General features: G+C 42.8%; 2 protein-coding genes across 3 annotated transcripts; one reads left to right on the top strand and one right to left on the bottom strand.

Annotated features, from left to right (window-relative positions):
- The first annotated feature begins 2,327 nt into the window (after positions 1-2,327).
- tab3 (TGF-beta activated kinase 1 (MAP3K7) binding protein 3) lies at positions 2,328-9,511 on the top strand. 2 transcript variants are annotated; one of them, XM_047586565.1, is made up of 7 exons: positions 2,328-2,525; positions 3,212-3,383; positions 3,626-4,856; positions 5,627-5,787; positions 6,116-6,209; positions 8,053-8,136; positions 8,644-9,511. In XM_047586565.1, exons 2-7 carry the CDS (start codon positions 3,282-3,284, stop codon positions 8,787-8,789), a joined length of 1,818 nt encoding a protein of 605 aa, XP_047442521.1. In that variant the 5' UTR covers positions 2,328-2,525; positions 3,212-3,281; the 3' UTR covers positions 8,790-9,511. The 2 variants fall into 2 exon arrangements, with proteins under 2 accessions (XP_047442521.1, XP_047442522.1); XM_047586566.1 differs by having other exon boundaries at positions 3,185-3,383.
- A 75-nt stretch (positions 9,512-9,586) lies between these two features.
- On the bottom strand, positions 9,587-15,941 carry tmem47 (transmembrane protein 47). Its single transcript, XM_047586567.1, has 3 exons — positions 15,480-15,941; positions 11,374-11,514; positions 9,587-11,104 (listed from the first exon to the last, which is right to left on the bottom strand). The coding sequence occupies exons 1-3, from the start codon at positions 15,703-15,705 to the stop codon at positions 10,926-10,928; spliced, it is 546 nt and encodes a 181-aa protein (XP_047442523.1). The 5' UTR covers positions 15,706-15,941; the 3' UTR covers positions 9,587-10,925.
- Positions 15,942-17,455: the final 1,514 nt, after the last annotated feature.

Below are 17,455 nucleotides of genomic sequence, written 5' to 3'. Positions count from 1 at the left end.
TTAAATAGCGCCACAGCTGTGGCAGCCAATCAACACATTAAAGACAGCTAACCTGAGTCAGACTGGGCCAGCCTCAGCTGCTGCAGCACAACACCCCTGTGAATATTTTTGTGGTGGTATTGCCCATGCCCCCTGCTGTGGCCCCAGTAGGCTGGCTCAACTGTGACTTGGCAACAAATCATCCAAGATTTTAGGTTTACCCGCTCCCATCATTTGAACCACTAAATCACAAACACATGACCAAAATAGCAGCAGCAAATAATGTATGTATGTACTGGCTAATGTACCAGTTGTGTGACAGATACCTGCCTATCAAAATCACATCCTGTACTGTGACTGTCTTTAATTTATGTCTTTTGGCACTCAGTCATGTCAGCCATGACACACTGCCATCTTAGTCTTGTTTGTGTGTCTGGTGTGATTAAATTGAGCTTACTTGGTATTTTGTTCAAAAGAAACTGTGATTTAGTGAATATTATAGTGATCAGTTTTCTCAGCATGAGACATCCCACGCAAAGAGTCATGTACTGATGAAATTGTGTGGCTGCACTTTGGATATGCTCCTGACCAAATGGAACTGTTCATCTTGCAATGCCTGCACTTAATTTAAAAGGAAAACATCATTTTGTATTGCCATTAGATAGCTTGTTTGGGTATACATACACACTTAAAATCTTAAGTGATTTAAATTTGGCGCTGTATACAACTGTTACATTTCTCCTTGATGTTTATTTTTTAGATCTGTCTCTTGAGCTGTGTCTGTGGAGTGCTCAGCTGTCACAAAGAGAAAAAGCTACTCCACTGAAGAACAGGTGCAGTCTGCAGACAGAGCCGTCAAAAATCTAACCAGGCTGGTTTATAAGAACTATAAGAAGACATATATATCATGCACTATGTAACACATACAATACTAGCTCAGTGTGATTAAATATTTGGCTGTGTTCCAACACAATTGTTTAGTACATAAATATTTATTTATCTATTTATTTTACAGATTGGGAGGATTTTTCAGGTAAGTTAAAATATGCTGCATCCTTCAAAAATACTAATATTAGTCCCATGAGCTTACACTGTCTTGTAATCAACACATGATTCTGTGTCACTGGGTTGTTGACAGCAAGCCACAGTGTCACACAGTGGTGCTATGCATAGATTAACAATTGTTTTCTGTGTTTTCTGCACCCAAGCAATTAAACAGGTAAACAATAATCAAAACCAATTCCTATATATTAGTCCCTCCAGGTTTTGTGTATAAGAAACACATCAGTGACTTCATCACTTCGTCAGTGACTTGGTTATTGTCACTGATGTGTAAGGACATCATTCAAGCATCTCTCACTGCCCCCTAGTGAATTAAGTAAGACAAATCCTGGTTTTGAGTTTACAGTTAAGTATTGTAAACAATGTAATACGTAGTATGACAAATAGACCATTGACATATACCAACATTTTCCATGCACTGCCAGCTTGTGTGAGAGCAGTTTTCAGACCAAAGTGAATTGAAAAATGAAAAAAAAAAAAAAAAAGTTAGTAATATTGCAAATAGTGTCTGCTATATAAAGCCTGTTGATTACAATTTCTTGTTAGTTTGTTTAAGTCAGTTATTAAGTCATGCAGATCAGATGAACACCTTTCAGGCTGCAGGTTCACACAGTCAGTGCGTTTTCATCCACGTGAAAAAAACAAAACAAATTATTGCCTCAATCGGACTATAACAGGAGAACTTAAGTGCATGTAAACACATTATTCCAATTAATGTGATCAATGTGAAATGTGGCATATGATTGTTGGAATTGCACTTTAAATAGACTGATAAGTGTTCTTTCCTCCAATGTGCAGAAATACTTCAAGTCTAAGTGGATTTTGCTTAATCAGATCACTTGAATATTTGAACTTACTGAACCAAATTCGAAATAAAATATGGTACATGCAGTTTCAAAGTCACTTTTCAAATTCGTCAAATGGAGAGGAACATCTTTCTCTGCTCACCTAAAATTTGACTTTCATTCTACAAATACTACACATATTGATTTAACATTGCTAACGTAAATGCAATGTGAAAACTTAAAATCTTATCATGTAGGGAACAGAAGTAGACTGAATGTACAACTTCAAAAATAAACTGAATTGTAAAATATATAATCGATATATATATATATATATATGTGTGTATACTGATAACAACCGAAAATATATATATCTATATATTCGGTCTATAAATAAATAAATAAATAAATAAATAAATAAATAAATAAATAAATCCAAAATGCACGCATGCGCACTGACAACGTCCATCCCGTCGTTTTGAACAACTTCCTGGTCCGGGAAATCTGACATTATCGCGATAGGCAGTCTCCTCCTCTTATGCAGTTCAGCGGTAGGGGCCTGACGCTGGAATGCGAAACTACAAGTTATTTAGCCAAAACAAAAAAATTGACAAACGTCAGCGCACCATATCAGAAATATCACAGCTCTCCTCGGGACCCAGCTATGGTCCGAGACATGAGGGGGAGTCATAACATATGGTAAGTTTTCATGAAGCCGTTAGCGGCTAATGCTCGCAGGCTTTAGCATAGTTAGCTCGCTAATCCATCAACACCCCAGCTTGTGACAGCTGACCAGCCAATAGCACCAAGCTGCAGCTAGCATTAGCACTTAGCTGGCAGATAATTGACGAATTGACTTAATCTTGTTGAAACAGATGACTTGTTTCGGCATTTGCGTCGCAGCTTTAGCCATGGGTGACACCAGACAATCTCCAAGGAATAGTAATGGTGTTTCCGGTCATACCCATACCGTATACAGGTGCGGTTGTTTGTTTGAGGGATGATCCGAGGCTGATGCTGATAGTTAGCCTGCTAGCTAGCGATGGTATGTCGTCGTTGCTTGGTGCAACAGTATGCCTAAACAAACAATAACACACACCGACAAAAGTTGCTAGTTAGCGCTCTTGTGCCAATGCGAATGAATGCGAGCGACACTGGTGTGCTTTCCCTCTGGTTATGTGGGTTGATATTTAGGTTGATAGAGGAGCTATGCCCTTTTTGCGAAACTCAGGTTGGCGTGCTTTACAAAGATTGCTTAATTGAAATGTGCACGTAGATTACCCCTGACACATATGGCGTGTAACAATCCTAATGGGCTCATTGCAAGAAATTATCCGATCTTTCGGTTTCGCCCTCAGTTTTGTCTCTCCTCTCTGCACCGTCAGGGGATGAGACTAGGTCGGCTATTTCGGCGTCTGCAGCTTTGGGCTCGTTGACTCTCTGTGTTGGCTCAGGATGGCGCAGGGAGGCTCTCAGCTCGACTACCACGTCCTGCAGGACCTCAAGCAGCGATTCCCAGAGATCCCAGAGGGGGTGGTGTCACAGTGCCTTCTGCAGGTACACACACTGATCACGTACACAATATTGCGTTTGCATTTCTGCAGCTGGTAAGACATGCGTCTGCCCAAGCGATATTCACTTTGTTTCAGGATTGTTTGTTTCATTACAATTTCATTACTGTTATTACTTTCTTAATATCCTTCGTGATATTCTGTATTGTAAGGTGTCATGTGAGATAAAACATGATAAAAGAACTGATCACAACACTGATACTTATGTCTGTTCTCTGTTGCTCTCAGAACAACAATAATCTGGATCTTTGCTGCCACCTGCTGGCTCAGGAGAGTAACAGATACCTGTATGGGGAGTTCCATCACAGTCCAGAGGAGGGGCGGCTCAGTCGAAACCACATGCTACACATTAGCGTTGGTTACCCAGGCTCAGAGGCAAGCAAAACAAATGGAGGAGCAGTAGGAGTAGGCCGCTCCCTCGTGCACAGCACCAGTGACACTCACATCGAACCCCAGCGGCCCAGCTACCCTGAGCCACTATCAGCTCCTGCCACCATAGCTCCTTCCCCGGGATATAATCCTTTCTTTATGAACGATCAAAGCCGCTCGGCCAGCACTCCCACCCCTCCACCCACAATGCAGGGCATGTCTCCCACATACTCCCCCGTTCCACGTTATACTATGAACCCTATAACAGTCAGTCTTTCGCAAACCATACCCAGTGTCCCACAAGCTCTGCAGATCCCTCCTGGGCACTATCCTAACAATACCAATACCACCTTGTACATTCGACCTTCACCCTCTCAGAGTCCACAGCCAGCACCCTGGTCAGCCCCAGGGGCGCCTGTCTATCAGCAGTCTCCCTATAGCACGCCCACATATGTCTCTCCTTACAGCTCCCCGCAGCACCAGCCACAGCCCCAACCACAACCCCAGCCACAGCACCAGCAATATGTCTTCCTCCCTATTAGCTCACCAAATGTCCCCAGCATGCCCTACCATCACCAGCAGCAGCCCCAGCAGCAGCCAGCCGTTTACAGGCCCTACCACACAAAATCCTCCCTTAAGAATCAGATAGAGATTACTCTGGAGGGTCCACGGCCACGCAGCAACTCACCTGTGCACACCCCACACCCCCAGGGAGCGCTTTACATGGCCACCAGCACTTCGCCAAGTTCCCCGTCAAGGGCTATCACAATGACTGGACCCTCAGGATCAGCAGCGTTCCACCATGGGATGTATCTGCCTGCAAGGCCTCGACCTGCCTCCTCTCCTCAGCCGGGCCAGTCAGCCTATACCTTCAAAATCAAAGTGTCCCCAGGAGGTCAGGCTCAGAGGCCACCAAGCTCGCCTCCTGTGGCCGAGGCAGAGTCTCTTCTCAACATTGTAGATCAAGGGGAGAACAGCGCTGCCCCTCCACCCATCCTTCCCATTTCGGCTCTACCGGGGAATGTCAGTCACTTTCATCAAATGCCCCGACGTTCAAGCTCAGGCTCTGATGACTATGCCTACACACAAGGTAAGAATTCCTACTTTTTGTTCTCTATTACATGGCATGTTAGGGACTGTGCACTTGTTCCTGTATTTGCAGTCGGAGTTGACATTGGATGTGTTTGAAGCTGTTTTTTCAGTACTAAAGTCGAGGGAAAGCCTTGAGGCAGAGAATATGTGACTTTGTCTTAGCAGACATTTTAATTCTTGCTGGTATTCATAAACCAGCTGTAGAGCCGATAGTCATGTTGGAATTTTTCATTTCCAGGTTGATTGCAAATGTGTGCAGACATTTGTTGCTTGTTGAAACATTTACTGTATGTGTAGAGTTACTAATAAAAAAACTGAAAAGACGTATCCATATGGATTTTGAGGGTTCCACTGTACAGCTAATTATTCATATATATTTTATTTGTGTTGACTTAAAGTCTCTCAGATTACAGTTTTTAGTTTGATCCAACAATTTTTTTCAGCTGCTTGATACATCGTTGTGTAGCCATGGATACAATGTGTTGCTAATGTAATGGGCAGTAATCCATACATGCTTGCAACTTTGTTACTGTTAAAATTGACATTAGTGCAAATAACGATTATATCATGAATTAATTTGTGTTTTGCTACTGTCATGTTGGCTTGTTTTAAACTTTAGACTGTTAATTGTGTTTCACTATGTTGTGCTCATTTGTCCTTTGTTTGTTGATTAAACAAAAGCTGATTTTTCTTTTCTTTCTTTTATTTAAAAAAAAAGAAAAAAAATCATTTTTGCTTCTTAAATGTGTTTGATGTGTTTTCTTCCAGCTCTCCTGCTCCACCAGCGGGCGAGGATGGAGCGTTTAATGAAGGAACTGCGGCTGGAGAAGCAGAAACTGGAGCAACTGAAAGGCGATGTCAACAATATGGAATATGATGCCCTTCAAAGACGCTTTCGACGAGTCAACTCCACCAGTCTTATACCCAGAGTAAGAATGTGTTCAACTCATGCATGTACCTTCACAATTAGATGTTAAATCAGTCTGAACTTTGTGTTGACAAAAGGACAGACCGCCATCTGTGAAATTGTCACAGATTTAAGAAAAATATTTCCCATATATGGGAAAAATAAACAATGTGTTCTAGTAAGTACTCTGAGATTGGGTCAGGATGTTAATCATCTTTTAAAAATATCACATTTATTCCAACTGCTGCCCAAATTAAGGAAAAATAGTTTGAATATTAATGGTTCAATATTACCTTTTTTCTGTCTGATCTATTTGGGTTGTTTGTTTTTCTTTTTTGCTGTGGCTGCAGCCTGAAGAGATGACCCGACTACGGAGTCTCAACAGACAGCTTCAGATTGATATTGACTGTACACTGAAGGAGACCGATCTGCTGCAGTCTAGAGGTACACACACATCACTCACACACACATAAGTGCACGTTCCTACAAAACCTTTGAAGTGTGTCTCTGATTCATTGGAAAACATTGATCTTGAAACTGCCAAGCCCTGAAGCGGACAGAGTTGGGTCCAAAATGATGAATGAGGATCCACCACAGTGCATACAGATCCTGTGTTGTAAAATGACCGGCTGGTCCGTAACAGGACTCTGGCCAATTCTTGCTTGACCCTCTCTGTGGTCAACGTACAGTGTTTGCCTGGCACGTGATCCTTGTTGAAAACCTAACTGATAAATGCATTCACCCTACCCAAAATGTTTAGTTAGTTGCAGTTCTTCATGTGTACCAGTGGTGTTGATGTTGCTGAAACAGTTTACCCATCACCAGCCTCAAGAGTGTGACAAATACTTGCAACAACCTAGTGCCACTAAACCTTTAGGTGTTTTTGTACAAAAGTCTTGCAGAATGGTGGTGAGTTTGATGCTCATTACACATCATGATACACAGATGGTGTGTTACTGAAATGTTTGGATAACATTAAAGATGATGTTAATTATGTTAATGTTTGGTCTGTCATCATCTTTGATTTGGCAGCTGTTAAAATGTCTCCTCAGAGCATTTTGTTTAGTGGGTTAGGGTTCTCCACCGGCATAAATAAATCTCAATTTGACAGTTTGAATGTCACAATAGTAGAAATTTGGTATCCTGTTTGAGGATCATTCAGATAACAGGATTCTCTCTCGATCATCTCCAGTACCTGACAGCATGTTAAAAATGAAAGCTGGTGTGGAGACTAATAACTTTCTATCTATGTCTAACGGTAATATAGGAAGGCGAACATGACAAAGTGTAAGAGTCTCCTTATTGGTGGCTAGAAGGCCAACATAGGCCCACTTGTTTTTGTTTTTATTTTTTTAATTTAAAAATAAATATGTTTTATGTTCCCAACTTTAAAATATCAACATGTGTTTTTGTTTTCTTTTTTAAACTATGTCCCTTTTAGTTACTGGTAGACTTTTAACTTTGTTTACTTATTAATTAATTATTCTTGCTACCTTGAAATACTGGGGACTGTGGTCTGTATTTGAATGGATACATTTAGTTTTTATTGATTGTACTTATTTTACAAGCTTCTAAAAAGGGGTTTATTGTGCTCTTTATTTTGGCAAAGAGCCAGTGTAAATGCGTAATGGTGCACCTCTTGGAGCTCTTCTTTTCCTACCTACAGAGCAGTTTATTGAGCTTGAAAACACTTGCAGAAAATTTCCATCCACTTGTGAGAATAAATCAGTAAATGAAATAAAGATAGGACTTGCCTGGGCCTGTACCTGTTAAGCCCACACATCATTTTGATGGTTGAAACCATCATTAGCCTTCACTCAACACAATAAAACAGTATATTGGTAATTGACAGAAAACAGATCTGGAGAAGGTATTGCTTTGAGCATATGAACAGTCACATAGAAAACATGTTGTTTCCAATCGTTGCAACCAAATGTAGCACAGCATTAAAAAGTGCATTGGTTGAGTCTCAGTGCTTCTGGTGCGAGTGTGAATATAAAACACCACCGTGGTCCAAATGAATTGAAAAACATTTAAGATGTCAGAATGCTGAAAAGTCATTTACAATGGCCCTCCATCAGTAGAACTGAAGGTTTATGTGTGTTTTTGTGTTCGTTACTCCAATAGTTAAGTTACTGAAAAAACTGAACAGCATTCAACATTTTTGACACGCACTGCTAATGGCTGTGTGACATTGTCAAGTCTCAGTGGGAGTGGTTGGAAGTAGGACAGGGCACTCCTAAACAAACCAATTATGTCTGTATCTGATTTCTGCTTTCCTCCACAGGGAAGTTTGACCCCAAAGCAATGAACAACTTTTATGACAATATTGAGCCTGGTCCAGTAGTGCCGCCCAAACCTGTGAAGAAAGGTGAGAACTGTTGCAGCTTTCAGGACAAAACCCTGAGCCATGGTGCATTTTGATAAGGATGTGTTAAAAACAGAAGAATGTGCGTTGTGCAAGAAAGAATAACACTTTTATACCATTGCCAAGATACAGATTTGAGTATTAGCGTGAACCGTTTAGGTCCTCATCTTTCACACTGGTCTTTTTGGCTTCCAGCACATTAGAGGTTTGGTACATTTTGTTTGAAAAGCAAGACTTAAAAAAAGCTTCACTGACTTTGGTCTGTATTGTCATTCGCAGACCTTTTGGCTTGGAAACTAGATGAGAATCCTTGCTACTTAGTGAATGCCCATGTCCATCAACATTTATACTTGAATGGCTGATGCTTGAATGCATGTCTCACACTTGCCAGCTGAGTGACAGCCATAGTTAATTTCAACCCTGAGTTGATGACACTTAAATTGTTGTTGTGTGCTGTTTGTCACGTGAATCAGTAGTTCTTTTCAGGCATTCTTTCTGTTTTTTTGTCAGAAGGGGAGCAAAGCTCCAAGCCTGTGCCGGCGCCCCAGAGGGATGAGGACTTTGAGGGCGCCCATTGGGACTGTGAAAGCTGCACCTTTCTCAACCACCCTGCACTCAACCGCTGTGAACAGTGCGAGATGCCACGCTACACCTGAACTTAGCACTGCGCTGTATTGCTCCCATCCTTTGCAAATCCTTGGATACTATAAGCCGCACCCCTCCAGAATCTGTCTAGGGATCTTCCCCTGTCAATCAATATATAAGTCCCTCTGACCTGCTGAGGAAGAGCCACTATCCCTCTCTGCCCACCTGTCCTGTCCCATCCACTACTCCTGTGCACTTTGACCTTAGTTTTATTTTGGCGGATGATGAATCTCATTCAGGACAGTCAGAGACTCCTCTCATAGCAAATCTATAAAAGAAGGAGTGACGCTCTGTGACTCTGGCAGTAGGTGGCTCAGGCTTCAGTAACGTCAAAGCGATTTGAGGATAGAAGAGAAGGAGCTACGGTTTACCTAGCGAACATTCCACGCAGAACGAGTGACTGCCCTGTTTACACTGTGCCCATTCCTGAACTCAAAATGGAGGCACTTCCACTTTAATCCAGGATCCCGAACTCCCTCTCTCCGATAGTGGAACGACAGAAACAATGGTATATAAGTTCTGACTAATGCGAAATGTAGACTGTACACTGTATCTGGCTCTGTATTAGAGCTCATTTCACTGAAAGAACACTAAAGACACTTGCATACAAGTATATTCCTGGTACTTTTATGCATATTATGCCACCATGTATTATGTGTTCAAAAGATATTGTTTCCGTGCAAATGCCTCAACTTGCTGTACTTAATAAAGGAGCTGATTCTATGTGACTTGACCATGCACAACGTGCCTGGCTTATCTTACAATTCATGGATGTTAATTTTTTTTCCCCCCAAATCAAACGAACACATTCTTTTTCTTTTCTTTTTCAGTACATGTTTATTATGTTGATACTCAGCAGCAAACAGCATGCACACACTCACTTTAACTAATATTGCATGAGGAAGAAATTTATGACCACCATAAATGAGATATGAGAAGATGGTCATTTCCATAGCAGATCAGTGCAGGTCTATCCCGTAAGCCTCCTCTGTCCTCACACTACTCATGCACAGCACATCACACTCTGGTGTTTCCGTGAGTACTGTTTTTATGAACTTTCACTTAAATACGAAAACAAGTATACTACCTTCTTCAAACTAGTGAATTTTCTGTTGCTTTTTTTTCTGGTTGAAAACAGATGTGTTCTTAGTTGTTCCTGCTCTAGAGAGCATCTCCTACCAAGTGGGAAGATAAGGAGGCATCACATGAGGAGGCCTGTGAGCACATGCCGGGTGGTATGATCATGCAGACATGTGCACACACTCAGCAGAGCAGCATGGTCATTTGCCATCTCCCTTCCCGGTGATCTGCATGGAATGAGTATTACTTCATTATGCATATGTACATGTATTACAGCAGGGATACGTGGAGGGTCTACGTTAGTGGCTGAAGGTTCTACCACTGTGTTGTTTTTTGTGACAGACTCAGTCGTGAATCCTTAACCAATAAATGTTCCTCTCGACGGGATGATATTTGGAAGCTTCCCATTTAATGCTTTTACTTTGATAGTTCATCAGAATTCCACAACACGCTTTCACCAGTCTACCCTAGTAGAGGAAGAAGGCTAAACCAAGTTCCAGATGCCACGTATCTCGAGGGACATGCTGCATGTTGCATTCCCTGTGTCCCGTCTTCCTCGCTTTGTCATCCTCAGGATATCGCTTCAATAGGACATCTTCCTCTCCAACAGAGGCCTAGTTATTTATTTCTTTTTTTGTCTTTCCATGTATGCCGTCCCACCAGTTCATCCCAGCATGGGGTCAGTGAATCCATCTGTTCCCTCTAGATTTTCTGTCCAAATCTAAGACCTACTGGTGTTACTCTTAAAGGGGACGCTGAATTATCTATGTGACATTCTCTCCTAAATGGCTGGGTTTCAGTTCCTTTTCCACTGATAGGTTTGCTGCCAAATCTCATAAGAGAGCTCAAGGCTGCAGTCCAATGAGAGAGGATGGTCTTTCTGAGACAATAAATTCTCTGTATCAAATAGAAGAGCTCCTTTCCAGTCCTAAATCTACCGGTAAGAATGTGCTTTTTTCTGTTTCTACTCTGTCTGTGCACTGTGTAACAGACAGAAAATTCTTATCACTATGTGAACACTGGGTGAAACAGAGAGCCCTGTGTTTCTTGTTTGGCCTCGTGTATTTTTAGTAGTAGTCTTCATAGTTTTTGGGATTCAGGCAATAGAGGATGGCGCCTCCGAAAGAGAAGATGGTGGATCCCCAGGCCAGGCCGTAGCCCCAGTTAAACTCGTGGTACACCCTCAGACTGACTGTTTCTATGAACTTGATGGGAAACAGTACCAAGCTGCATACCTGAAGCACCACTGCAAGGAGAGACGGAAAGAAAAAAATGGTGTCATTTCAAAATTAAAATAGTTAACGCACACAGAAAGATACTAACCATGAACAATGACCTGCATATAAAAAAATGAAAGGAAGGAAATGCAGTTCACTCTGGTGGCTACTTGAATCCTGTATTCAAAGAGATGATGAAGGGTTTGAATATTTTTCCCTGGAAGTTGGTCAATCATTGTTTTGTGTTTGAGATTATCCTTCCTTTTTGCTTCCAGTAAGTCTGAATCTCCTTACATACCTGCAGAGAAGAGCATGACAGCCACGGGCTTGTAACAGCGACTCCTGGAGCCAAAGCACAGGGAGACCAGCGCCACGAGGAAGGAGAGCAAGGTGAGGGCTGCTCCCCCCAACAGCAAGGCCAGCGTGGCAATCTGCCAGTCTGATACCAACACAGGGACAGAGAGGAGGGAGGGTGTGAGGGAATAAAGCCGTGAAATCACACTGAGACAGAGAGTGACATAGGTAGCTAAAAGGAGGTCACTCTGAGTGCTGCTGACAGGACGGAGGGAAGTGGAGAGACAGATGAGGAGTGTTAAAAGGAAGGAGAGGGAGGCAGCAGAACAGTCACAGGCCGTAGTAGTTAGACACAGCAACACTGCAATGGTCAGTCTCATATTAAAGAAAAAGGATTCGTCCCCTACATTTTTTTTGGCAAATCATTAAACTATTCGTGGTGGAGAGGCAGAGAAAGTTCCCCGTTCTGAGAAGCTGGCGACGGCTCGCGATGTTACGACGCGAGCCACTGGGGACCCAGGGCCAGTGGCAGATGAAGAATGCCAACCATGCAGAGAGCAGCCCTTGAAACGAGCATGGTGCTTTCTGCCTGACAAGAAACAAATAAATGCACACGCATGCTTGGCTGCGCACACATCGGAGCGCTTCGGTGATGGATCCCAGTGCAGCAGAAAAAGCTCTGATTCTGTGAGGTGACTCAGATAATGAGTATCCCTCCGGTTCGGCTGGTGCCTAGCTCAGCAGCATTCTCAGCATTTCATTCAGATTTACTTGAAAAACACCCAACTGGACATGACTGCAGGGTCAATGTCGCTTTCTGCGTTTAGTTAGATTTCCAAGGCGGAAACTAAATGGGAATATATATGGAAGCCTGCTATTAGCCTGCTGTAAAAAAAACACTAGAGAAAATCAAAGGTTGTTTCAGAAAACTATTTTTTCCTGGAGTTTTAATTAGCCATGGGACACTAACTGGAGACTGTTGAGGGACACATATTGTTTAGAGAGGAAGGGTCTCTTTACTGTGTACTCACGGAAACAGGAGGTCTATATGTAAACAGGCGGAGAATATTATGATGAGGCATTTGATTACCCAGGAGGAATTAATTTAAAGTACACTGGGTGGAAAAAATAACAGACATCAAAGCACAAAGAGTCTGTACATATAGTCCGGTGTAAGTTCAAGACTTCAGCTTGAGAAGGTTTTGCCTTTTTATATTCAGTAAGTATACATTGTATCGTCTATTATGGAGCCCAGAAAAAGAAAAAAAAAATTGCCCAGATTATTTCTCCTCAATTGAGGCAGAGAATCATTAAAACATTCACCAGCGGGGAGAAAGTGACGGAACATAAGCTGCTTAAAATACAGTTCCCGCTCTTATTGGAGGGAAACTTTATTCCAGGGGCCAAGCAGCTCAAATATAAACAAACATCAACTACTTTTGACCAAATATGGTTCAGGATTTGGAGTTTAAAAATGGGCCCTGTCACCACAGGATGTTGGAAAGAGCCCACAAAAAGCAGAGCACCCGTTCCCTCCAGCCTCCAGCTTGCACAACACGAGTCCCCCCCCTCAGAGGCCGACCCCTCAACATTCTCTGTCACTGCCTCACTGGCTGCCTCTCCAAAGAAAAGGTTACAGTGACTTGACCTGCTGTTGTCAAGGCCCGTCGTTGCAGAGATGTGTTCTCTCGGTCAGCTTGGTGCCTTCAGCCCAGTTAGTCTGCAGCTGAAAGCGTTATCAGCCAGCTCATGAAACAGCAGGATGCAGAAAGTCATCTCAGCTCAAATTTGGAACAGTGTGCGGTGCAAGAGACACAGCCAGAGCTGCAGCGCTTAAAGGCTTTGACGAGCAGGAAGCGCCAAACTATTAATCGGCGCCTTGCATGATGACAGATGGAAAAGGAGATACAGTACACAAGATCCAATCTGAGCATTAATTATGGTAGCCTGCGTGCATGTCAGGGACCGCTCAAGTGTTAATCAAAAAAATCCTGCGGGGCCCCAATTCGTTTCTTTGTCTCAGAGTGTAGTGGAAGATCTGTGTCACAGAAGTGCCCCAAGTATCTCTCCCGCTGTCACACACACTTAGCCTCACTCTCCCAGGGGAGCGGGATGGAGAAGTGTTTGAAGCAGTATGCTCTCCAATTAGAGGTCCCTGGTTCAAGCCATCAGTGTCCTTGAGCAAGGCAGTGAACCGCCACAATGTGGCCAACACCGTGCTGGGATGACCCTCAGGAAGGGGGATTGATAATGTGTTACGTTACATGTATATTAATACACTTCACCGTCACCGCTCCTCACTGAGTGGACTCACTCACACAGTGGCTCCACATTCGTGCCTTCATCTTGCACCACCCTGGCATCAACACGCTCTGCTCTTACACGGCTGTTCCACATTCCTAGCTCTGTGTCAAGTCTGTATCTTCTATATATGACCCCTGACCCTCCATGCCTACGTGTGTGTGAGAGAGAGATACAGAAAGAGAGGCAGGGCGAGCAATATTCTAACTCACCGTGCATGTTACTGTGGTTTTCAGAGCAAACACACACTCAGGCCTTGCAAAACCAGTTCAAAACATCTGCGTGGCCAGCTGGTGTGTCAAACTAACAGGATTTATTTAATGCCCGGAGCATGACACTGAGGAAATATTGGGGAAGTAGAAGAGAGGGGGGGTAGAGAGTGATTACTGGGATTCAAATCAATAAGCCTAGCCAAGCACAAGCCTGAGGAAATGGGAAGTTTGCTGTGTGCATTTACTGTGGTATGCTGCTGCTGAGAGCTGACAGGGAGACTGCATGTCTTTATATGGCACCAAAGTGCACTTTGTCTGTGCTGACTGAGGAAGAACGGGTCCAGTGTGAGCCCCGGTTACTCATCTCAGACAAAAAGAAAACATTTTGTCAGACTAACAAAAACACAATTCACCCCTCAGCGTGCACAAGGACGTCTGTGCCAGCGGGGGAAAAATTTAATATACAGGCGGACACGCGGTCACAAAACGGAAGAAGCTCATCTCAGGGATGGCAAAAACTGTGTTTTGAGAACTTGATGAAAATCGATAAAAATCCACTTGAGATAATTTGACACAATATTAACAACTAATACCTCAGTAACACACAGTGACTTAGGAGTGCAGACAAAACACTGGAAAACACATAAAACTTGGTATAAATTTCAGAACAGGTTTGTCATTTTGACTTTGTGATGAGGCTCTGTTATTTTGTACACTTTACCACCCAGTGAAACCTAATAATAGAAAATCCACAAATCTTTGCCCAAAAAAATTCTGGGGTTGAATTCTGAAATTTAAACTTATTTTATCTCTGATTGTCCAGCTGTGATGGAAAATATCAAATGCTTCCAGAGAGTGCTCCATTAACTGACTCCATAAAAGAAGTTTCCTTAACAGAGAAATTCAGAATTTCTGGAGTGCTTCACTTGTTTCCCTGGTTACTAATCTCCAGGCATCTGGATCTCTGGGGAGTTCTCTGCTCTGTGTTGCCCTTGCTCCTTGGCCGGTGGAGGAACCCACACAAAGGCTCATTTTGTGAGCAACAAAAGGCCAAATGAAACCCCAGCTGGACCGCTCCTGGCGAGGCAACATTCCCACATCATTCTGTGGCGCACTGGTCAAATGTTTTAAAGAAAAAAGCTAACTAACCTAGAAAGAATACCAAAGAGGAACTTATTCAACAGACTTTGAAACTTATAAGGATAAACTTTTTTTCCTGTGGTGGATAATTTCCCACTTGGAGAGCAGTGCGCATCCCATTGTTCACCACCTTATTTCATACTGAACAGTTCTGCAGTTTAAATTAACCAGGCAATGGCTAATTATAAAGTAATTAACATTTAGCATTCTCTGGGGTGATGTTTTATAATTCTCACTTACAGAACAGATTGGTTCAGCGGTGCACTGTCTGCAGGGATCCTTTGTTATCCCTGAGCGCTGGATATGAATGTGGGTGCCTGTCTGCGGCTATTATTCTAACATTTGATGATAAAAACATCCACTAAACTACAATATCCAACTGCTTTAAAAACTTCCAAACAATATGGTGGCGCATCACCCCATCAGCCAGCTTGTGTGTTTAGGCGCTCTTTCTCACCGGTGGCCAGCGTGCTGTTGCAGGACCACTCCAAGGAGCTGAAGGGCTTCCAGCAGGACGCCCACAGGGACAGGTAGTACTGGTCATCCGCCGTGACCCACGCCGGGCTCAACATGGCTCCGACGTCCAGGCACAGCGCGAGAAAGACGCACACCAGTCCCACCAACTTCAGGGGCGTCAGCGCCGACACCCGGACCTCCTCTGCGCCGCTCACGGATGAAGCCATAACATCGAAAATATCTCACTGGTTAAATAAAAGAGTTGAGGAACAACATAAGGGCTTTTCTTGAAATGCGGCCTTTCTGAAGTCCAGGCAAACTGAGTTAGGGTGAAGTTGTGGTTGCCCCCCCTGCCCGTGCCGTGGGTTGCAGGATGCGGAGCTGCCGCTCACTCCGCGTCCTGAGTGCAGAGGACGCTGATGAGGACTCAGCTCTCTACGGCTCTGCTGACGGGACTGGCCACCACATCTAAAATAACACAGGACTGCACCTGCTGGGTCCTAGTGCCTAGACCAATCACACCCTCTCTCTCTCTCTCTCTCTCTCTCTCTCTCTCTCTCTCTCTCTCTCTCTCATGCTGCTCTCCAGTGATTTTCATTTCGGAAATGATAAAAGTTAATCACTGAGACTCACAAATTAAATATATCAAATATATCATATATTTATATTTATACATTAAGTGTCATACTGTTGATCAGCCAGTCTCGTGGATTCATGGTGATAGAGTGTTTATTAACATTTTATTTCAAGGTTTAATGATACGAGTCAGTCGACGTGGTAGGTACTTTCCATCCATCCATCATATGAAGCTTCTGTAAATTTATTTATTTTTTTTTTTTTTTTTGCCCAGTATCCTAATCCTAGTTTTTCTTAATCACATCCACAAGTCCCTTTCTCTCTCTCTCTCTCTCTCTCTCTCTCTCTCTCTCTCTCTCTCTCTCTCTCACACACACACACACACACACAAAACCACATTGTGAGGGGGGCTTACACTACTCATTTCTTTCCTAATTGAACTTAGCTAATTCTTTGTCCTTAGGGTGGAATCTCTGAATTAATTCATGCTGATTAACACACACACACACACACACGCACACACACACACACACACACACCAAACCAAACGTGCACAGACACATGCAGATGAGGCAAGTTTTGAAGCCACTGAACTTCATTCATAACAATTCATAACATAATTTAAGATCAACATATGCGTTAGAGTCTTTGTTTATTTGCTATAAATGGAAGTTTACTGGTTGTTTTTTGCAGCTGTTTAATTGAGGGAAAAAGTGATCATCAAGTCATTATTAGGCTATATCGCATGGGCTCAATATGTATGCAGGGTTGGACTTTGATGTGTGTATCTACTGATTACAATCTCTTCAGTACAATATCTTCAGGCAAAGTCTCTTCAGACTTTGCCCACAGGAAGAGTTGACGTGCACTCCCGCAACACAAAAACAATCCTCTTCATCCTTATTCTGATATTTTAATATATTTATATTTGACATTTCAAAAATGAATCTGAGACTTAGACAGAGATAATGATCCACGAGGGAAATTAGTACAGTAAATGCATTGTACATATAAATAAACACTTAAAAAAACACAAGAAAGATCAAATATGATTAGATTAAAATAAAATAAGAAAAAAAAATATCTAGTACAATAAAAAGTCTAATTAAGAAAATGTACATAATTAGTGTTATGAACATATATACAAAAGTAGCTGGCAAAACAGTGTCTAAGGTTGAACCTAGGTCTCCAAAGCACTTCACATGACACTGGGTCCCATCAAGTGCACACAGACCATCTATTCTCTTCCCCATGAGTACAGACAGCACCGCCGACCCGAACCTCCTTCTCCGCTCCTCCACCTCCACCTCCAACTCCAGCCTGGCATCTCCAGCACCTCTCCTGAAGTTCAGCGGGAATTTCAGACCTCACTCTGTGCAGCTCAGGGGACATGGCCAGCGC

The sequence above is a fragment of the Mugil cephalus genome, chromosome 6 (genome assembly GCF_022458985.1).
Source record: "Mugil cephalus isolate CIBA_MC_2020 chromosome 6, CIBA_Mcephalus_1.1, whole genome shotgun sequence".
In the NCBI taxonomy this organism is placed as follows: domain Eukaryota; kingdom Metazoa; phylum Chordata; class Actinopteri; order Mugiliformes; family Mugilidae; genus Mugil; species Mugil cephalus.
Note: the sequence above shows the minus strand (reverse complement) of the source record. Positions and strands in the feature narration are given on the sequence as shown.

Excerpts from the sequence above, each read along its gene's own strand:
- tab3 (XM_047586565.1), top strand. The coding sequence starts at position 3,282 with ATGGCGCAGGGAGGCTCTCAGCTCGACTACCACGTCCTGCAGGACCTC. Across the intron at positions 5,788-6,115 it reads CCACCAGTCTTATACCCAGA|CCTGAAGAGATGACCCGACT; the intron begins GTAAGAATGTGT and ends CTGTGGCTGCAG. Across the intron at positions 6,210-8,052 it reads CGATCTGCTGCAGTCTAGAG|GGAAGTTTGACCCCAAAGCA; the intron begins GTACACACACAT and ends TTTCCTCCACAG.
- tmem47 (XM_047586567.1), bottom strand. The coding sequence starts at position 15,705 with ATGGCTTCATCCGTGAGCGGCGCAGAGGAGGTCCGGGTGTCGGCGCTG. Across the intron at positions 11,515-15,479 it reads CAACAGCACGCTGGCCACCG|ACTGGCAGATTGCCACGCTG; the intron begins GTGAGAAAGAGC and ends TGTTGGTATCAG. Across the intron at positions 11,105-11,373 it reads TGTCATGCTCTTCTCTGCAG|TGGTGCTTCAGGTATGCAGC; the intron begins GTATGTAAGGAG and ends CTCTCCTTGCAG.